Source organism: Phlebotomus papatasi, chromosome 1 (assembly GCF_024763615.1).
Source record: "Phlebotomus papatasi isolate M1 chromosome 1, Ppap_2.1, whole genome shotgun sequence".
In the NCBI taxonomy this organism is placed as follows: domain Eukaryota; kingdom Metazoa; phylum Arthropoda; class Insecta; order Diptera; family Psychodidae; genus Phlebotomus; species Phlebotomus papatasi.
Window position 1 is genome coordinate 98,379,715 of NC_077222.1, and position 22,968 is coordinate 98,402,682.

The 22,968-nt window shown below is 37.0% G+C and overlaps 3 protein-coding genes across 3 annotated transcripts; 2 read left to right on the forward strand and 1 right to left on the reverse strand.

The window, feature by feature from the left end:
* The first annotated feature begins 2,005 nt into the window (after positions 1–2,005).
* LOC129809974 (transmembrane protease serine 11D-like) lies at positions 2,006–2,791 on the forward strand. The gene has a single exon (XM_055860154.1). The coding sequence runs from the start codon at positions 2,102–2,104 to the stop codon at positions 2,789–2,791; it is 690 nt and encodes a 229-aa protein (XP_055716129.1). The 5' UTR covers positions 2,006–2,101.
* LOC129809973 (organic cation transporter protein) lies at positions 2,772–16,544 on the reverse strand. The gene is made up of 5 exons (XM_055860153.1): positions 16,314–16,544; positions 6,483–6,928; positions 6,252–6,420; positions 5,714–6,186; positions 2,772–3,180 (listed from the first exon to the last, which is right to left on the reverse strand). The coding sequence occupies exons 2-5, from the start codon at positions 6,865–6,867 to the stop codon at positions 2,846–2,848; spliced, it is 1,362 nt and encodes a 453-aa protein (XP_055716128.1). The 5' UTR covers positions 6,868–6,928; positions 16,314–16,544; the 3' UTR covers positions 2,772–2,845.
* Positions 9,598–14,979, forward strand: LOC129809615 (uncharacterized). Its single transcript, XM_055859577.1, has one exon. It carries the CDS (start codon positions 9,598–9,600, stop codon positions 14,977–14,979), a length of 5,382 nt encoding a protein of 1,793 aa, XP_055715552.1.
* Positions 16,545–22,968: the final 6,424 nt, after the last annotated feature.

Genomic DNA, 22,968 nt, shown 5'->3' on the forward strand with positions numbered 1-22,968 from the left:
TATACTAAATACTTTTAGTCCTCCTTAGGTGAAAATCACAAAAGAGATAGTCACACCTAACCAAGCACTTAATTGACTGTCAGAATGCAGTGCCAAAGTTATTTTCCAAGTGTCAAAAAACATGTGTTAGAAAAATAGCATAAACTTGATTTTTAACGCATAATACTTCTTACAAACGGTAAAAACAAACGGATGAAAATTTCATCGCAGTGATGCGCAAATTTTTGTGTCCGGTGCAATGTTTTCGAGGAAAATGAGGCGTATATAAGTGTAAAAGTTTGTACGAAGCTGAGCAAACCAAGGCAACTGTTCAGTGAATTTCTTAAATTTGAATTAGTAAACAAAGACACTTGTCAAATAAGATAGAATTAATATTCATAGATTCTATGTTCATTATTGCAACTGCAATAATTGACATAGAATAGGAGAAAAAAGCTCAAAAGAAGCTCATTAAGCTGAGATGTAGATGCGTGAGAAGAGTGAAGAGTTTAAATTTGTGAAAAAGGGATCAAAAATACAAAAGAAGTTATTTAATAGAAAGAAATTAGATGAAATGTAAGTGATTAAATTTTTAAAGGGATCCAGAAGAAAGAGAGGAAAGGGCAGGAATTAGGTGTAGATAAAAGTTCAAGGTCTTAAAGGAGACTGTAAGTGCCTGTAGCCATAGTTTTTTTGAATATCTTTTATATTAAAAAAAATTTATATTTATTCCATCTGGAAAAACTCAACCCTTTATTATACGACTATTATAACCTAGTTAATTTATAATAAAAACTACACCTGAAAATCATACCCCAATTGCCCTCAAACCTCCTGGAATTCTCGAATAAATTAAAAACCCAAAAGCTATCGAAAAGTAACAAAATTTAAATGAAAGACTCTGCCACTGAAAATTAAAAATAAAAATCCCACTTTTCCACGCACAGCAACTTTGCAAAAAGTGCCCCTAAATTTTCATCTTCCTATAAAGAAAAATCCAAGGATTTCTAGGAATTTTGTGAGGTGGAATTATGAAACAAATATGTTAAATTTTTTTTGACATAGGGTGGAGTAACCACTTATCGCCATGTTTAGGAAAAAGAGGAATCAATTTTATTATAACTTTTGAACTCTTATTACAAGATATCTCAAATTTGACACAAGACTATTTAGATTGGCTCTAGATTCGTGAAAACAATAGTCCTAGAATTTAACGCTGGATTACTTAAAAATCTTATTTTTAATAACAATGCAAAAATAACCACTTCGTCGCCACATTTCGCCAGTTTTGTAACCACTTCTCGCTACCCACTTGAAAAAGTCCAAACTCGATTATTTTAGGCAATGTTATAAGAAGAATACATTCAGCATTTCTTTTACCTCAGGATCATCTTATTATTACTCACTTTAAATGATTTTCCTTCACTTTTATTTGAGAAATCAAATTATAGGTCTATTGCAGAAAGTAAACAAAGCAGATTTGACAACTGAGAATCTACGAAGTGAAGTTAGCGTCGCCTTATTGAAAAGAGATGGCGACAGGTGGTAAAATCAATTCCAGAAGATAACCACTTTTCGCCATGCCTCATTTTTAATATAAAAATAATAATAAAATTATATATAATAAAAATAATATAAAATTAACTAAATACAAATTTTATGTATTCCACAAGGGTAATTAAATATTCAATAGACAAATTATTTATCGATTAAGGTATTTTTTTGCTTGATGAAAATTTGATGACACTTAAGTATATTTGATAAGAAATAATGAATTCGATGCACTTGCTTAAAATATTACTCTAAAAAATGTTCAAAATCGTAAATCCAAAAAGAATAATTATAATTTTTCGGCCTTATACGTAGCCGCAGTAAAAATACAAAGAACTTTGCGGCTCATTTATTTCACAAATTGCGAAAAAAAGCGATTTTAATATAAGTGGCGAAAAGTGGGGCACTGGCGAGAAGTGGTGATTTCACCCTAGTGGTATAATTGATTCGGTTTATGTAACATTCAGTAAAAAAGTCTTAAATCTTGGACATAATTTTTCGTATGAAGTTGCACAACCTCCCCCTACATTTAAAAATCCATTAATATTTTCTCACTAATTATAAGAATACAATGAATTATCAAAATTATCGTTCATTGGAATCTAATAAATATGCTCCGCTCTTCTGTTTAAATGCGCTTCAATTGCAAAACAATATTATCAAATCAAACCTTGAAATCTTCATTGTTAGAAAAGAAACCGTTTCTCAAATTCTTAGGCATGAGATATACGCAGAAATTGGAAAGAGAGATCTTTACCAAACGCCAGAAAATGTAGTTAAACTTGAAGAATTTCACATTCTTACCTTCGACACTGCAACCTATGAGAAAGACATTGCATTGATCCGTCTGCCAGATGGCTATCGAGATCTGCCCTCAAATATAGTGCTCCCGGAAATTACCATACCAGTGGAGGAGTATAAAGATTGCTCAATCTTCGGATACGGCTCTGAGCGTTTTCTCTTTCCCATTATTGCGAGTCTCCGCGAAGCTCCAATTGAGATTATTTCTGCTGAGGATTGCGAAGGAGCCCTCAATCCCTATGCGCCTGACTATGATTCCGGAATGTTCTGTGCTGGAAGAGGTGTTACTGATGCATGTCAGGGCGATTCAGGATCAGGTTTGATCTGTGATGGAGGGATTCTCGTGGGAATTGTATCCTATGGATCCTCCTGTGGGGTTCCTGGGCTTCCGGGAGTCTATACAAATGTTCAGTATCACAGGGAATGGATTGAAAAACAGATTGCCCAAGGGAATATATGAAATGTAATATACATTTACAATCTTGAGTTATAAAAAAAACACGTCTTTGAATCACTACGAGTTCATTTTCTTCTCTTCATCCTCCTGCTGGACATGATCCCTGAGATCTCTGTTGGCAGTCTCGGGCTGCAGGAGAGACAGGAAGCCAGCTATGAGGATGGACGTCCCACAGATTGTTGTAGGGATGTACCAGGCGATCATGCCCAAGAGATCGACAATGTAGGGTGCCGCCATGGAGCCTACATGAGCCATTGTTGAACTCGTACCCAGCGCTGAGTTCCGGATCTCAGTGGGGAAGAGTTCAGCTGTGTGCAGGGTAAGAACAGCATACACAGCACTGATGCCAAAACGGCCAAACATTGCGAATGCCACGATCAGATTTGTATGCTCTGTTAAAGAAAATTGGAAAATAAAATTAACAGAGAAAAATTATCTAACCTACATCCTTTAAAAGATGACAAGCGTCTGTGTTTTCAGAACTTTCAAACGAACGATATAGTGCTCTATGTGAATTGTACGTTTGTGTATTTTTCGTCTCCATAACAATCGGTGTTTTGCCGACTTAAACTAGATGATAAATCATTAGAAAACCATTTCAAAAGAGTAAAAATGGCTATAAAGTTCGTTCTTTTGAATAGTGTGACCTTTTATAAAGTTTTCGAGAAAAAATAATATCTTGAAAAGCAAGGAGCGAATGATGATTTTTCGATACTATCGAATCATAGTATCGGTAAATCTATATCTGCTAGATTAAGCAAATATCAACTTTTAACACATTGTTGGACTGTTTATTGTAATATTCTTAAAAGAATGTAACGTTTTAAAAATATCCAATTTAGTTCCAAACAGTGCAGCTATCGTTTCTAAATCCTTAAAAGTGTCATAGCAGAGCTACTCCCACGATCGCGCCTGCGCTTGCTGCCGGTAAAAGGACATTTTCTGTATTTCGGAAAACGACTCCACACATTATCCTCCAGCTAATTCCGATCCTTTCAGGACTTTGAATATTTGGATTTTTGACTTTCGAGATTTTGGCGTTCAGGATTTTAGTTACCGATTTTACGACCGCTCCGTAACATATTCAAAATAGAAGAAATCACGCAAACTGTTTTTGAAATAAGCCAGAAAATATGTTTTTGAATGGGCAGGAGGGATTGAGAGGAAAAGGGAGGAAAACATAATTTCATCTAATGGGGGTCACCGAAGACCTAAAGATGTGCTAAAAAACATGCATTACTGTTCTCAAGTACTAAAAAGACCATGACTGTTCCCAAATGTTATTTCAATTAATAGATGGCATTGTGATCGAGGATGAAAACTTGCTCGGCGGGAATATTCGAATTCGGATTTCGGTTGGGAAATCGACAAGATGAATTTAATGTTTTCACTTTCATAGTATTTTCTACTTTTTCTTTGTCATGATTGACGATATGTAAGGTTCTTCTCTCTACACAAAAACTTCATATTTTCCTCAGTCCTCGTCGTGTTTCAAAATCACGAAGTAGTCATGACAAGAACCGAAACAAAAAAAAGGTTCAACCGAAATCCGAATTCGAATATTCCCTCCGTCTAAGTTTTCACCTGATCACAATGCCATCTGACATTCAGTCAGTGTGGAAGTAACCTGTCATGTCAGCTTGGTGGCGTGATGCAGTTGGATGGCCGGGAGTTGGCAACTTTAGCTTCAACCGCGTATTTTCGCAGGTTTTCCATGAGTTTTTCCGTGAATTCTCAGAGGTGAAAAGTCGGCAAGCAGCATTAATATTCTCTACTCATTATTTTTCTTGAAATGACATATGGCAACAGACATGCTCTTTTTTAGTACTTGAGAACAGTAATGTGCTAAAAAAACATGGTCACTTTTTCATTGGAACAGCACCATAAAACTTCAACGTCCAAAATTCAAAATGGCGATTTTTTCGGTTATAGATATGTATATGAACGAAATTTTCACCCAGATTACTTCATATGAAAATAAAAGAAATCGTTAAAAGCAGTCGGTCAGTAGCAAACTTTCAAAAATAAAAAAGCAATGTTGCAAAAAGATTAATAAATATTACTTTACCGAGTAAAATCAATGCTGCCGTGTTTGAAATTTCAAAACCTTTCCAAAAAATCCAAATTTACCCAAAGCGGTTGAAAAATAAGCTTTTCAAAGTAGTCGAAGTTTCACCTCGAAAACCTCGGAATTTCGAATTTTTCGGTCAAACGAAATGTTCACGTTTCCTCTTTCGTCTTTTCTATAAACCTAAAACATAGTTTTAGTCGTTTTAACCCTTTGAGGACGATTGGAACACCGGTGTCCCATAAAAAAAAATATTTTTTCCTGACTACCTGAAATTATTATTTTTTCTTAAGTTTGTACACGTAATTGCAAAGTAGAAGGTTGAAGGAATCTAGGATATTTTTTGCAAGTCTTCAGCAAATATTTAAGGTTAAAAATGACGAATTTTTAAATTCTTATATCGAAAAATGATTTTAATTATTTTTTATACTTCCAATTTTTTTAAGCAAAACCGTTTTGGCAAAAGAAACTACAATACTCATGCATAATATTTTTCATTGGGCTGAAAATTATTATTTATTGGTATTGTCAGAAAAATTACTGAAATTTTTGGGCTATTTTTGTCCCTATTGCTCGTAGAGATAAAAAAATGCATCGAATTAGAGTATGTCGGATTTTCCAAAGTCAGATGTAAGACGTTTCATTGATTTTGTTTATCGGTTAAATTTTTATTGTTGATTTTCGGTCGGAAAAAAGTGTCTCGTCGTTAAAGAGTTAATGGGGATAGAAACGTTTCTAAGGTTTCTAAATAATGCTTTTTATGGGAGGTCACTCAAGATCGAAAGTTGATATCTTTTACGGTATGACTTCTAGCGAATTATAACTGCTCTCTCTTTGTGTTTGAGCAATAAAATTACCTCTTGGAATCGCCAGAACAGCTAGCAGACTCAGTCCTGCTGCAAGATACAGCCCAAAGGAGGACAACCTCCTTCCTGTGTATTTGAGAATGAAGATGGGAATGATGTATGCAGGAATGTCCACTAGGCCTGTGCAAGCCACGTATATGTATCTATTTGCAGACAAATTGTCTGCATTGATCGCGGTAATGTAGTATGACATTGAGGTGACACACCATACGAAATAGCAAATAAGAATTCTCTTCCTAAGTGTCCAAGTGCTGAACAAACCGGCGAATTCCTTAAAAGAATTCTTTAGCTTCGAAGCGAGAGTCGAAGCTTGAGCTTCACTCTCGGCAGCTGATGGAATATCTTCCATTTTCTTCGATGCTTTGAAGATTAAATCGACATTGGGCTTCTTCCCAAAGACTATTTTGTAGGCTTTCTTTTCGCGATTCTTGCTGACAAGCCATCGAGGGGATTCGTCAAGAAAACTATAGGAAGGAAAATCAGAAAATAATTAATAAAAATTCATACATTATTCCTAAAAAAATCTTACTAGCAATGGACAATAAGTAGAAGTCCTGGAACTACCAGAGCTAGCTGAAGAGATCGCCAGAGGGGCAATAAATAGGCAAAAAGTGTCAGGATTAACATTCCTATTGGATAGGAAATGGTGAACATGATACTCATCCATGATCTATGTTTCAGAGCTATATTTTCAGTCACTAAAGAAAGATAAAATAAATATTAGAATATTTGCAAAATCATTGAAAAGAAAATAACTAACAAAGAGTGAAGGCAGCATAGAACAGTCCGGAAGCTGAACTGCCTAATCCAATCCTCCCCAGGAGGAAGAGCACATAAGATTTTGTGAATACAGTGAGGAAACCACTAACTATGTAGAGTATTGCTCCGCCAACAAAAGCCCTCTTCCGGCCGAATTTGTCTGAGATCACGCCAAAAAGAGAAGCTCCCAGGAACTTTCCTATACTCAAGCCCACTTGGACTGTTGTCCGCCAGACATTGTTCTCACAAACGAGATCCCATTCTGGAACAATGGAGACTCCCTCTTCCTGCTCGTAGTGATAGTAGTTCTGAGGACGCGACCGACAGGATATTGTTTCAGGCTGCGGAAGCTCTTGAATTGCATAGAGAGCTTGATCGTAGTCCATTTGACTAAAATTCGCGTAATCCCAATTGAGTATCCCGCAACTGTGGTCAGGAAGGGAGTCTCTGAAAAAAGATCAAAGAATAACAAGCAAAATAAGCCTAAATTATTATTTAGTTCACTTCACTTCCTGCTAAACTTTGGTCTACAAATTGCAGACTCTCTGTGCTGATTTTCATATACGTATTATCAATCTGGAGCTGCATAGTCATTACAATTATCGCAATTAGTCCATTATGTCTAAAGAATATTGTCACACATCTAGTTATTCTATCATAAGGTTTAATCATCGCTATATAAATTAATTGTACTGCACTATTTCTTTTTTTTGCGAATAGGTTCAAACAACAAATGGAATTTCTATCTATTCTAAAATATTTTTATTATAACGTGATCAAATGGTTAATTTAAGGATTCTCTGAAAAGCTTAAGTCAACATCTCTCATCGTTTAGCCTCACTGAGTGAGAGAAATCCGAAAAAGTTAAAATAACATTCCGGAAATGTTAATTTTACCCTGCAGTATTGATCCAAAATCGGTGTAAATATTACCCTTTTTAGGTGTATTATGAGTTAAAGTTACCCTTTTTCATGTTGATTTTACCCTTAAAAAAGTGTAAAATTAACATTAAAAAATGTTGATATATTTTTACACCTAAAAAGTGTTAAAGTTATGAGGAAAAAATGTTAATCGCACCCTCTTTTTTTCTCAGTGTTTCAATTTAATAACAAAATGCTTAATAAGCAATAATCCGTAACTTTCTTATTATATGCTAAATTGTTTCATAATTTTCCTTTAATAAAACCAATTTTGCTATTTTATATAGCACACAAAGGAGCTTTCTTAATGATTTTTATCAAGTAAATAATAATCATTAAACTATGTTAACGATGTTAACACAGTTCTTAATTGATTTTCAAATCATTTCTATAAGATTTACCTAAATGTGTATCTTGATTTTGATTGGTGTGTCCTCGAATACTGTATGTGTCAAAAGTTTGTTTCCACATTTGAAAACTTACTCAAAACGGTCAAATAGGGTAAATTAAGCTAATTCAAAACTTACTCCAAATGGAAATTTTTCGCTACTCCAAATGGAAACGTCACTGTTTTCATGATAAATACAGTACTAAATTATTATATTTATATATTTTCTACACCACAGTTTCATTATTTAGTTAATTTTTCTCCAAATAAAGCGAAAATCCATTCATATTCACAAATTTTAATTTGTTAATTTCTCAGAAAAATTAAAAGTGTACTTTTTCACCAACGAATTTTTCATCGATCGACCATGTTTTCCAATAAAAAACACAATGAGGTGAATGTTGTTTATTCGTTTTGTTTAACATTTATGTCGCATTTCTGGCTAATTTTAGTTAAATTGAGTGCTAATCTTTATTGTTAACGGTACGTGAAGTTTTCAAATGAAATAATTACCTATTTCGTGAACAAAAAGGGTTTTTCTGAAGTGTTTGCAAATGCTTCAATAGAAAACCCCGGAAATATGATTTTTTTAGAGAGATTTCCCTATTGCTTTAGATGGGAAAAGAGAAAAGAGCAGGAATAAGAACAAATCCTGAACTCAAGAACAACTCAACAAGGTTTTGGAAGCCTTTCGTCGCGGTTTCACTTTCACTGTTTGTCTCCAATTAGAAACTTTCCCTTGTCTCCATTTGGATTAATTTGTTTCCAATAGCAGCATTTTACACTTGCGTATTTTTCTTGTATTTAAGAAGTTTTCAAATTATATCTAAAGAATTCTCACTAAACAGTAGCATTCTAGAAGAGTCAAGGAGCAAATTTATGTAATTTTTTCAAAAAAATATCAGCTTAATGTGTTGAATCTTCTGTCAAAGTTAAAGCGTCTGGAAATGGTTTTGAATTAGGACATTTACCCTAATATACTTGATATAGAACTGTCGTGATACGACACGGCGCTAGTTGTCAATGTCATTTTCCCCTCTTCCCAAAATTCACCACACTTGCACACTATCAAGCTGGCAAGCACATTTGGATTACCCCTACACTTTTTCTTCTGCCATCGACCACGACGCAACCACGATCTACGACGTTCAGCTGAAATCTTCAAATATCTTGAAATTAAATTATCATCCTATATTGTTTTTGGCCCTTCTGGCATACTTTAAAATTATCTAATTGAAGTGATCTAAATAAAAGTGAATTTTCGCCTTTCGAACCAGATTATTCATTAATTATTATCCATCATTCTCACAGGTATTGTAATTCACTACATTCACGCACAGAACAAGGACAACAGTCTAACCCATTCACTTAATCATTCACACAGGTATTTGCATTCAGTCATTCACACAAGTCCCAAGCATCTTATCATTCACACACGCTATCATTCGTTATCACAGGTAATCATACCATTAACTGGTCCTTCGAGCCGGATTATTCATTAATTATTATCCATCATTCTCACAGGTATTGTAATTCACTACATTCACGCACAGAACAAGGACAACAGTCTAACCCATTCACTTAATCATTCACACAGGTATTTGCATTCAGTCATTCACACAAGTCCCAAGCATCTTATCATTCACACACGCTATCATTCGTTATCACAGGTAATCATACCATTAACTGGTCCTTCGGAGCCTCTGTGAACTAAACTTGGATAGTTTACACGCTCACGCCCTGAGTAGCTGACTCCGAGAAGAAGTTCCAGCCTTAACCTCAAAGTCACTAACGCACACGTTTGGACAATGGCCAAGGCAAATCCTGAAACGGTGGCTGAGCTGAAAACATTGCATCGCAGCAGAGGTGCAGTCAAGGCATCATTGACTAGGCTTGAGTTGAACATTCAGGATGGTAGAACACTCTTTACGGCAGACCTTCTCTCCGCTTATGAGATTCAGCTTCAAAACATCATACAGAGATTTGAGGATGTTCAGCAGAAGATCTACACGTGTCCCGAGGTCACGGACGAAGATTTCGATCAAGAGTGTTGTGAGGAATCAACGTTCAATGACAGAGTTGTGCAAGTCCAGGTAAAAATCTCGCAGCTCAATCGTACAGTACGTAGAGACGAGTACCCATCCGTCACCACCACGTCAGCAACGGAAGACTTAGCAAAACTCTGGCAACAGCAACTCGAGATCAACACCAAGTTGGTAGAGTCCATGAAGACCCGAGGCAGCAATGTCAAGCTTCCTCCAATAGAGATAAAGAAGTTCACTGGAAATTACAGCGATTGGGCTTCCTTCCGGGATATGTACACATGTACTATCCACAACAATGACGCCTTGACACCAGTCGAGAAGTTTAAGTACCTGAAGGGATATCTCAGTGGAGAGGCTGAGTCAGAAATTGACCAATTGGCCATTACTGACGAAAACTACCCAGTGGCGTGGAAAGCAATACAAGAAAGGTTCGAGAAGAAACAAAACATTGTTTCGACACACATCCAATCATTCCTTAATATTTCCGTCATTGGAGAGGCCAGCGCAAAATCACTTCGGGGCATGTTCAGTATGTCTCGCAAAGTAATTAAGGCTCTTGACGCTCTCAACTGCGACCAAAGAGATATCTGGTTGGTGCACATCCTAGTCAGCAAGTTGGATAAGGAATCTGTAGCGCTGTGGTCAAGGGAGACATCGTCATCACAAGTGGCATCACTTCACGATTTTTTCAATTTTCTGGAGAAACGGTGCGACTCACTGGAGATGGTTCAATCACAGAACAGTGGGAAGAGCCTCAACAAATCTACAGAGAAATCAACAAAGAATGTGGTGAAGCAAAAGTCTACCCTGGCCGTCACACAAACGAAGAAATGTGCAATCTGTCAGCAAGAAGCACACCAAGTTTTCCAGTGCACCAAGTTTATCAATTCCACTTCCACACAAAGATTGGATCTATTGAGGAAGGCAAAGCTTTGCATCAACTGCATAAGAGGAACGCACAGCGTTGAATCCTGCCAATCTTCAAGTTGTAGACGATGCAACATGCGTCATAACACGCTTCTTCATGAAGCATTTCACACACCACAGTCACAGAGTGGAGATACAGCAGCTCCCTCTACTTCATCTGCTTCTGACAACAGCCAGAGCAACGGGGCCATTCCCAAGGCTAATGGAAACGCAGCAGTTCCGCAGCCACAAACCACAGCAGTCATTCAGTCAGATACAGTGTCCACGACACTTATGACTCGTCCATCAACAGTTCATCAATCAGTCCTACCAACAGTCAGTCTCTTCTTGATTGACAACAATGGGAAGAGACACAAGTGCAGAGGACTTCTGGATTCCTGCAGCCAGGCAAACCTTATCACAAAAAGGCTTGTTGACAAATGCGGAATTCCTACGTACATCAAACCAGCACATTCAATTTCCGGAATTGGAAGCCAATCTACAAAGGTCACACAGGCCGTCATGGCGACAATCAACTCCCGGAACCACACATTCGCCACCAAGTGCGAGTTTCTGCTCATGGAAAATATTACCGATGATCAGCCAGTCAGTGATATAAACCTCGAGTGGAAAATTCCCAACGATGTCTTTCTGGCAGATCCGGACTTCGCAAAACCGGGAAAAATTGACATGCTCCTCGGCGTGGATATTTTCACACAAGTGATCCGTGCTGGAAGAGTCGAGGGCAACCCCACGTTGCTCGAGACAGCTCTAGGATATGTGGTAGCAGGCAGCTTCACATCTGGAGGAGACATGTTGAATTGCAGTTGTCTCTGCTCCACGCAGACTCCGGACACACTGCATCATGCCATTGAGAAATTCTGGATGATTGAGGAACCATCTTCAATCAAATCATCTCCAAAGTCAGAGGAAGGAGAATGCGAAAAACATTTCGCCCACCATGTCACCCGGGACGGCAGTGGACGATACATCGTGAAACTGCCTATCAAGGAAAATGTCACACAACTCGGTGAATCTCGTGACTCTGCTTTGAAGAGGTTTCGCTGCATTGAGAGAAGACTTCAAAGGGATCCAGCAATCAAAGAGCAGTACACTGCATTCATGAAGGAATATGAGGATCTCGGACATATGAGAAAACTCCCTGGGCATTACGAGTCTGATAAACCAGCAGTTTATCTTCCTCATCACCCTGTAATGAAGCTTTCATCATCATCTACCCCCGTCAGGGTGGTTTTCGATGCTTCGGCCAGAACATCCAGCGGGATTGCTCTCAACGATGTCCTAATGGTTGGCCCAAAAATACAGGACGACATCTTCTGCATTTTGCTCAGGTTCCGACAGCATCCCATTGCCATCAAAGCGGACATCCGCAAAATGTTTCGCCAGATCCGTGTGGCTGACGAGGATCAGAATCTTCAGAGAATATTCTGGCGGGACTCTCCAGACAAGCCAATTGAGACCTACTTGCTGTCTACAGTCACATATGGCACAGCAAGTGCCAGTTTTCTCAGTACAAGGTGCATTCAGCAACTCGCCATCGATGAAGGAGACTCATTACCCCTCGCCAAGGAAGCTACAATGTCAGATTTCTATGTGGACGATTTTCTTTCCGGAGGGTCTTCCATACCAGCAGTTCAAGAGCTTCGTCAACAGATGACAGAACTCATGTCTCGAGGGGGATTCCACTTGACAAAGTGGATGGCAAGCGATTCCGCAGCTCTTACAGGAGTTCCGGAGGAAGATTGCGAGATGAATACACACGACAAATTGGGCGGAGAAAACACCACAAAGGCTCTTGGCATTAAATGGGACACATCACGTGATGATTTCACATTCAAAGCAGCACCATACACCGACAAGGTTACCATGAGAAATTTACTCTCAGAAATTTCAAAAATTTACGACCCATTGGGATTTCTTACGCCAGTAGTGGTTAGAGCAAAAATTCTGATGCAGGATATCTGGAGCATTGAGGCGGATTGGGATGATGACTTGTCTGACCACCCAGACATTGTTAACAGATGGACAAACTATCAAAAATCAATGCCTGATGTTGCAGAGATAACCATTCCCCGAAGGTTAACATCACTCGAGCATCCAGCAGAGTGCCATCTACTTGTATTTTGTGATGCTTCAGAGAAAGCTTTCGGCGCCTGCATTTACGTCAAAACAATTGACGAAGACGGCAATTCAACTTGCCAGCTGCTCTGTGCCAAATCAAAAGTTGCTCCGCGCAAGGAGGTAACACTTCCCCGTCTAGAACTTTGTGGTGCAGTCCTGGCCATGAAGCTACTCCAAGCTGTTCAAAAATCACTCACAATCAAGGTGGATTCTATCACAGCCTTCACTGACTCAACAATCGTTTTGCATTGGCTAGCAGGTGAGCCTCAAAGGTGGAAAAAGTTTGTGGCACATCGAGTCAAGGAAGTGCAGGAGCAATTGCCAAGGGAACACTGGTACCATGTGCCGTCAAAGCTGAACCCAGCGGACATTTGTTCCAGAGGAACCACCCCCAAGGAATTAGCAAACAACAACTTATGGTGGACTGGACCAGACCTGTCACAAATCCTAGACAAGCAACCAGATGTCTTCATGGAAACTTCAGATGAGAGACTTGAGCAGAGAAAAACCTTCGCTGTCAGCCTTGGGCAACATTCAACAAATGTTTCCAATTCTGAGAATTTCTGGGACATCCTGGAAAGATTTTCCTCACACTCAAGAATGCTCAGATATCTCACGTACTGGAGGAGGTATTTCCAAAACCTGAAGGCCAAAGTCGATAAATCCCCATTAGATTTCTCGGCACTGAGGGTGGAGGAAATACAGAAGACAAATCAACACATCATTCGAGCCATCCAGAAGCAGTCTTTTCCAAGTGAATACAAGTCTCTTCAGGAAGGAAAGCAGGTGCCAAGACAGTCCCGTGTGGCCAAATTGAACCCATTTCTGGACGACTCGCAGATGATTCGTGTTGGAGGTCGCATCCAGGCCTCAAATCTGACAGTGGAGCAGAAGCACCCAATACTTCTGCCTCCCAAACACCACCTGACAAGACTTATTTCTGACATGACGCACCTACAGACTTGTCACGGAGGACCTCACATGATACTCGCCACAATGAGACAGATGTACTGGCCACTACGCGGGCTTGACGTTGCCAAGGCTACCGTGAGACAGTGCATCAGGTGCTTCAGGTGCAATCCCAAGGCTGCACACCAAATCATGGGGAACCTGCCACCAGCAAGAGTCCAATTTTCTCGACCGTTCCAGAGAGTGGGAATCGACTTTTGTGGACCATTTCAAATCAAATTGCCCTTGAGAGGAGGACGCTCGACAAAAATGTACGTATGTGTCTTCATATGTTTTATTTCTAGAGCAATCCATCTTGAGCTGGTGTCCGACTTGTCCACGGAAGCCTTCCTGGCCTCATTCAAGCGATTCATTGCTCGTCGAGGAAAACCCACTGACGTATTTTGCGACAATGGGAAGAATTTCGTTGGTGCATCATCCCACCTCGCTGACGTCCAGCAATTCTTGTCTGAAAAGACAACAAGGCACATCATCACAAAAAATGCCGCAGATGACAACATCTCATTCCATTTCATACCGCCGAGAAGTCCCCACTTTGGAGGTCTCTGGGAATCCGCGGTGAAAGCTTTCAAGCGACATTTTTACCGTGTGATCGGGAATGAGAGGCTCACTCAGGAAGCGTTTACTACAGTTCTCGCCGAAATAGAGATGTGTCTTAACTCCCGTCCACTCATGCCACAATCAGACGATCCATCTGATCTGGAAGTTGTCACACCAGGACACTTTTTGATTGGACAGTCACTCAACACTTTGCCGGCTCATGACGTCAGCAATGTTCCCAAGAATCGTCTCAGGGTCTGGAGACAACTTGACCAGATTAGACAGCACTTCTGGAGCCGTTGGAGTCGAGAGATTCTCACAAACATGCAAGTGAGAAGCAAATGGCAATTTCCTCAGGAAAATGTCAACATTGGAGATTTGGTGCTTCTCATCGAAGACAACCTTCCACCACTCGCTTGGATCACCGGGAGAATCACAGAGACTCATCAAGGGAAAGACGGCAAAATTCGGGTAGTCAATGTACAAACTTCATCCGGAAATTACATGAGAGCCATCACCAAGATTGCACTGTTCCCGAAAGAGAATAATCCAGAAGTTGACACTTCTGCCTTGGGCAATATGTCGTGATACGACACGGCGCTAGTTGTCAATGTCATTTTCCCCTCTTCCCAAAATTCACCACACTTGCACACTATCAAGCTGGCAAGCACATTTGGATTACCCCTACACTTTTTCTTCTGCCATCGACCACGACGCAACCACGATCTACGACGTTCAGCTGAAATCTTCAAATATCTTGAAATTAAATTATCATCCTATATTGTTTTTGGCCCTTCTGGCATACTTTAAAATTATCTAATTGAAGTGATCTAAATAAAAGTGAATTTTCGCCTTTCGAACCAGATTATTCATTAATTATTATCCATCATTCTCACAGGTATTGTAATTCACTACATTCACGCACAGAACAAGGACAACAGTCTAACCCATTCACTTAATCATTCACACAGGTATTTGCATTCAGTCATTCACACAAGTCCCAAGCATCTTATCATTCACACACGCTATCATTCGTTATCACAGGTAATCATACCAAGAACATTAAAATAAGAAAATCTAAAACATTTTCTAGTATTCAACATTTAATCATTGATGTAAGGGAAGAACATCAGCGATCGGCAGTGTTTCTCGGATCGTCAGGTTATTACCATATTGTTGCACCAAATCTAGTGAATTTTTAAAAATTATTAGCTCACAAAAATGCAGTGCATTAGTTCAGATTTAATTTATAAAACCAATTTTCCGTGAGACATCTGATTAAATTCGTGACGATTCAAAGTACAGAGTACGTAGTTGCAAATACATCTAATTTTTTATTAATTTATTGTAAAAATTAAAATTAAAATGCACAGATATAGTTAAATGGATCACTAATATATCGATTAGCATAAACAAAAATACTAAACAGTATTTTGAGGCTTATATTTTCGAGCATGTCTCTTAACATTCCGATCCGGAGTACTCTTCCCTTATATAATGCTTTGATTAAAAAAGAATTTGATTGAAATCCGGGACTTCAATAACACCAAACGTTAACTAGATCAATTAATTAATTTAATTTGCATCAATTAATAAAGAGGATTTAAAAGATTTTCTAATTATTTGATTAAATAAAATATTTTCTCTTGAAAAATAAAATTAAAATTTGAAATATTGACTTCCAGATCTAAATCAATATCATTTTAAATATTACTTTTATTTTCATTATCAATTTAACAATTTTTTTAATTTGGATAAATGAAGTAAGATCATTAGACCGTTTCAAGTTCGTCACATACTAACAGATATATCTTAAAAAATTAATACTCTCTAAATCGATTTACAATCTCTAATTACTCTTGACCCTCTTGATCTTTGACTTTTATAAATCAAAAGAAAGAACTAATAAAGAGGTTACTAACATTGTGTATGGAAGATTAGGTCTTAATTAAAGAAAAATGTAAAAATTTCACAACTGGCGGATATGATAAGATATACCACTTCACGTTAATGTTTACAATTATTTAAAGTGGATGTCACACATCGGGAAAACCACTTTCGATTTCTTCACTTTCACTTAACATTTAATTTTGCAAAAATTAAAATCAATATTCATCGCATAACGTCTGCCATGTAGCTGGGTCAAGATCAACTAACTCAAAAACTCGTTCAATGTAATCCAAATGAACGCTTTTAAGAAAAAAACTGCAATTTACATTCTTATCAATGTTATGTAAAAATTTTAATGTCATTCAACAAAAAGTTGTTAAACCAGCTTATTCATTTTTATATAAGCATTGTTTTCTTTTCTTCAGAGTCTGTTGAACCTTCGCTGAAAAAAATAGAACAGTGCATTGCTAATTGATATGCCAAGAATATTGTCATGTGTTGACTGGAAAAAAAACGAATGTATTTTATGAGGGTAAACACTCTACCAAAACGGTAATCTGAAGTAAATTACGATCTAATCTACTTGTGATTATTGAATTGGCATATTGAATTTACAATTACAATTCTTTTTTATCTTTTAAGAGCGGCGAAAGCAAGGTAATGATACGACTGTGCTATTGAATTTGAGGAATCTTTACAAGTGTTTACTCTTTACATTGACAAGTGCAAAGTATAAAACATTTTTTGACCCAAAATATTTTATGCGATATTCTTGAAATTCGCTTAAATTTGTAATAGACTTAAACCAAATAACTTATTTTGCATTAAGAAACATAAATCTCATAATATCCGTCCCTGATTCTCTGTTAATTCAGTCTGTCTAGAGATACCAATTTGGGACATTCGATGACGATTGTCCCGAATGTTCAGACGATTTCTGAGAAATGTCGTCATGCTGTTTGTCCGTCTGTCCGTCCGGCTGTCGCTAGCTCTAGAGGCCAAACGGTTAGAGATAGCGCCTTGGAACCTTAGGGGAACCCCCCCCCCATAAGTCGACTCAATGATCATTAATATGCCCCTCATTTTCGACCCAACCCTCCCCTGCCCACCAAAATCATGTTTTTTATGATTTCTCGAAAATGCGTCGTGCAATTTTTTTCATTATTGGATATGTTTTGGAGATTTAGAAGCAATTTTCGTTAAAAAATTGCCTTTTTCAAAAAATTCTGACGTTTCTGTCAACAAGAATAGGGGAAATTTTCTTTAAAAAGGAATTTTTTACGTAATTACTCCTAGTGTGTAGAGGTCAAGAAAATACAGTTAAATCATTTCTAATAACGGTTTTTCAAGGTCAAAGGTTAAAAAGACACTAGAGCACGCATTCATGAAGCAAATGCGGTCATGTTTGGGCTCGTTGGAAATATTCGGAATTTCTTATAAAACTGAACCGGTTCAAATCGGTTCTAAACCGGTTCATAGTCGATAACTAATTTTTATCCGAAAATTAATTCTATTACTTTTCAAACAATTTTGGAGGATCTTTTGAATGATTTATGAATTGGTTCAAATCGGTTGAGAACCGGCAAATGGTAAATGATGCGAAAGTACTTTTGAGGTACAGCATCTAAAACTGTCTTCAGACTAAAGGTTTAGCCCAGTTCCCGAAGTTCTCAAAATTATAAATAGAAAGAAATTTTATTGCTTTTTAAGAATCCTATAGGTCATTTGTCTTTAATAATCCAATCCTAAGTTAATTTTTTCCAAAAAATAATGATTGATAAGAATTTAGAGCAGTTAAGCCATTTGGCTAAGTCTTAGGTCTGAAGCCCGTATAAGTTATGAGTTCGAGCATTTCACAAAGCCAGGGACGCTTGCCACCCATTTTTTAATGATTCTTTTGAATTATAACTATAGGGAATTTTTTATCAAAAATCGAGAAATTGGTTCACTAGAAAGGCCGGAGAAAGTTATTATTAGGCCACTAAATACTTTCATTCATCAAATAATTAACACTAAACCTACGAAGACCCGGTCAAATTGACCAGTTTAAAATTAACACATATTTAAGCGGTATAATGTCACTATCAAACTTTATGAATTTCTTAAAATATGCATGTAATAGGGTAAGTGTGCCAAATTTCGGCATAGTTGCATGCAAGCGCCAAAGTCTCAAGTTTGAAATGTAATATATTTAATAGAAATTTTTTTTTCATTCCTTCTACTTAAGGAGTGTTGCTTAGAGCCTTGTAGACAGTTTATCATCTTTATTTACTTTAAAATCATTCTTAATACATTTTAAAATGAATAAAAATGTAGACATGGCTTTAGTGCCCTATTTCGGCCACCTTCATTCTCATAGTTCCTTGCCCTTCGAGAATTCTTCAAATGTCTTTTTCATGTCATCTCGTTTGTCGAAGCAACATTTTTTGTTATTCTTTTGCATTGTATAATCTCTAGAGCATGTAAAAACTAAAAATTCATGAAAATTCAAGGAACAAAAAAGGTGGCCGGAATTGCAAGCTGGCCGGAATTTGGCACACTTACCCTATATTTTTCAGTATTTAAATTTTAATTTTTTGCTCTTTTTCAAGACAAATTTGTTGAGTATCCTACTCTACCGCGGTTTGTCATTTGATCGAAAAACGACCAAAAACATTCGGTAGGTTTAGTGTTAAATGAAAAACCAATTTTCAGAGAATAGTATCAAAAATTGCAAGTTTAATCATTCCACGAAACCGGGACACTATAACCCCCTTTTTTAACCGGTTGCCGCTAGCAATTTATTGGTTAATATTTACCCTGGTGTTGTGATGTTTCTCATCTGTTCATGTGTCCAACCAGCTTCCAAGAGCTCAGGCACAACACAGTAGTAGGTCTCGGGAAGAGCTCCCAGAAATACGTACGATGACACGTGAAAGCCATTCAAAATATTTGGTGTCACACACAAGATGAATATTTTCCTATTGACAAAAACGAACAATTGATTTATTTTTTGCCTCCCCTTTGCTATTGAGTGATAAACACGACAAAAAAAAGCACAAAATGAAACTCTGAAAATAGAGATTTTCTACATTTTCTACTACGAGGCACAGAATTGTCATCTTATCAGGTTCACGACACCCATGACCTTTTGTCACAGGACTTTATCGAAAAGGCGGATTTCAGCTCAACCTTTTCGCATCATCACATATTTAACTTTTGAGCGCATTAGCTAATATAGAAGCATTTTTTATCAAGAATTTATCAGTGAAATTCTTTGGGAGTCAAAATGAGAAACTCCTCGTGGGATTTATTTATAGTTCTGGAACACTTCCTCTAAGTCACCATCTCACCAAGTACAATGCCTTTAAAATTAGAGAAGCACATCACAATCGATGTAACTTTTGATCTTTCTCACAGACGAAAAACCGTCTCTCAGACACAAAATTGTCAGCTTCTCAGACATTGTTAATGGCCCACGAAAACTTCTTAGCTCAATCACTGATGAGTACACAATGAAACGGATTTGACGAATTTATTTATTTAACAAATTGAGAACTTTTCTTCATGTAAAAATTCACTGAGATAGCCAAAGCTATTGTAGAGCTTATAATAACGTATTCAACTAATATCCGCAATTGATTCAGAGCTTCAGACAGATTCAGAGTCAAAGAAGACCGCATTTACTATTGAAAATTTTCACGTGGAAAAAACACTGAAAATCCACAAAAAGACAATCAACAGAAGGTAATGTGTACCATAGCCAAGGTCCAGATGAGCCAATTTTGCCCAATTCGTCCAAAATGATGGATTTGAGACCACTATCAGACACAGGCGGTGCTTCCATTCTTGCCCGTAGAACTATTTGTACGAAACTATTCTAAAATATTTCACTATTCTCCTCGGAAAATGCGTTTGATATTATTTATATCACTCGAGCTGCACAGAATTTCAATTCAAGACTGTTGCAACTTTACGTGGGGAGCGTTCTAGTGAAGCTTCATCGCCACGACGAGTCAATTGATACTGACTCTGTTGAACGAACGAGTGCTAAAGGCTTCGCTTCTGGAGAAGCTACAGTGCAAAATGTGGGTTTTTTCAATGGTTTTTTTCAGGCTGCCGGTCAGTTAGTGATAAAGTATTAGTGTAGAATTTTCGCGGAGGGAAAATAAGATTGTGGGAAAAATGCCCCAGTAATAACCAAACTTGAATGTTTCCTACATTAGGGCCCAAATAGACTCAGGCTGATGCTCGAGAATATTTAGCCCGTAAAATTTAGCAATAAAGAATTAGATAAGTGAAATTTATGTAATGCCTTAGACATACTTCCGGCTTAAGCCGAGAAACGGATTAACGTAATTAAAGTCAAAATATTGATCAAATCTGACTCGACTTAGGCCGATAAACGGCTTAGTTAGTGGAAAATAAACGCCGAGCATAAAGTAGACTCTCGCTAATTCGGCTCTTTTAATATCGAGCTACTTTTTCATTCGGACAGCAGTTAAATTTGAAAAAAAGTTTGTTGGCATTATTCATGTTTGTTATGATTATGAAATTGGACAAATGTTCTCAAATTTGGTATTATTTGACTTATGCCCTAGACACACTTACGACTTAAGCCGAGAGACGATTTAGTGGAAAATGATGGAAATGAAGTTTGACCATTATTTCGAATATAGTTACGCTAAGCCGTCTCTCAGCTAATCCTCAAGTCTGTCAAGGCCCTTAGTTTTGATATAATTTTGCATTTTTAAGGGACTTTTATATTTACAATATATTTGAGTATGTAAACTAAAATGTGTATGCAGATGAATAAAAAATAGTTGCATTTCAAAAAGCTTGCCGTCCGAATTTCTGTCAAATTCGGGTGACATTTTGGTCCCAAATAACCGAATTTGAGAGTCTACTGTATTCGCAAGCGATCGAGCAAACATTGAAAACTTAATACGTTATTCACTTCTCCTTTTTTGGATTTTGTGAAATTATCAGGAAAAATTGCACTAAAAGCTTTTGAACTAAATGAAATGAGTTTAATCTAATCTACACTCAGAAAAATAAACGAGTAAAACTTACTCAAATCGATGTTAAATTAACTCTTTTTCGTTGTGATTTTCGACTAACTATATTTTAGAGTTGATTTTACTTCTATTTAGATGTAATATTCGGAAGAATTGTGTCAAATTTTTTATATTAAAATTTACATGGTAAAAGAGTGTAAATAACTCTTTTTAAGAGTGAAAATAACTCGTTTTAAGAGTTAAAATAACTCGTTTCAAGAGTTAAAAAGTCTTTTTTTATATAGTCTTTCAAATCCAAAAATGGATAGTGTGCCAAATTCCGGCCAGCTTGCAATTTCGGCCACCTCTTTTGTTCTTCGAATTTCCATGAACTTTTAGGTGTTACGTATTCTAGAGATTATACAATGCAAAAGAATAACAAAAAATGTAGCTTTGACAAACGAGATGACGTGAAAAAGACATTTGAAGAATTCTCAAAAGGCAAGGAACTATGAGAATGAAGGTGGCCGAAATAGGGCACCAAAGCTATGTCTATATTTTTATTCATTTTAAAATGTATTAAAGATGATTTTAGAGTAAATAAAGACGGTAAACTCTTTACGAGGTTCCAAGCAACACTCTTTCAGAAGAAAGAATTAAAAAACTCAATTTGTATTTAAAATATTACATTTCAAACTTGAGACTTTGACGCTTGCATGCAACTATGCCGAAAATTGGCACACTTACCCTAGATCTTGCAATTTTTATATTTTTTTTTATTTTATCATTTTCTTTATGAATATTTTCTTGACATCAAGTTCCTTATGCTCCGAGCGAAATGTCTTCATGAAACACTGTTAGGCTTATTTCTAGTTGATGTTCCATATGAACTTTGTCACTCGAAAATCTTCTTGACTGAAGTATATTCTTAAAACGAAAACACTTAAGCATATACTTCAGTCGAGATGAAATTTTACACCGAAAAAGAGTAATAATTATATCGATATTCTTCGAGTTAATTCAACTCGGCGATAGAGCTGTTTCAACAGCTTTTTCTTAGTGTAATTAATTATCTTTGAAAAAATAACATTTTTTTTGCAGCTTATTAAAATTTGTATTAATAATATATTATTATATTAATAATATTACACAACTCTCCATTATCCGGCTAACAACTGCCAAACATTTACGGTTGATGTATTCAAAATTTTAATTTTTTAAACATGCAGTTTGTCCAGCGTGAATTGAAATGTTATTTTCATTTTTATTAAAGTTTTTGATAATATATAGCAGTGTGCCAAATACCGACCAGTTTGCAATTTCGGCCACAGTTTTTGTTACTCGAATTTCCATGTATATACTGAGAAATATTTTCTTTAAAATTTTTCCTGTATTTCTTCAGATTAGTCAATACTAAAGATAAACTATTGGATCATATAGTTTGAATATGGTTCATATACATTTAGCAATAGAGTCCTGAAAAAAAGTTTAGCTGCATAGAACTGCCCCACCCTTCCCTACTGACCAAATTCCAATATTACTGTTACGGCCTTGACAGACCTGAGGATTAGCCGAGAGACGGCTTAGTGTGATTATATTGGAAATAATGGTTAAGCTACATTTCCATCATTTTCCACTAAGTTGTCTCTCGGCTTAAGTCGTAAGTGTGTCTAGGGCATTACAGTAATATTAAGAAGTCTGGATTTCGATA

Excerpts from the sequence above, each read along its gene's own strand:
- LOC129809974 (XM_055860154.1), top strand. The coding sequence starts at position 2,102 with ATGAATTATCAAAATTATCGTTCATTGGAATCTAATAAATATGCTCCG.
- LOC129809973 (XM_055860153.1), bottom strand. The coding sequence starts at position 6,867 with ATGGACTACGATCAAGCTCTCTATGCAATTCAAGAGCTTCCGCAGCCT. Across the intron at positions 6,187-6,251 it reads CTACTTATTGTCCATTGCTA|TTTTCTTGACGAATCCCCTC; the intron begins GTAAGATTTTTT and ends TCCTTCCTATAG. Across the intron at positions 3,181-5,713 it reads TGTTCTGGCGATTCCAAGAG|AGCATACAAATCTGATCGTG; the intron begins GTAATTTTATTG and ends TTTCTTTAACAG.
- LOC129809615 (XM_055859577.1), top strand. The coding sequence starts at position 9,598 with ATGGCCAAGGCAAATCCTGAAACGGTGGCTGAGCTGAAAACATTGCAT.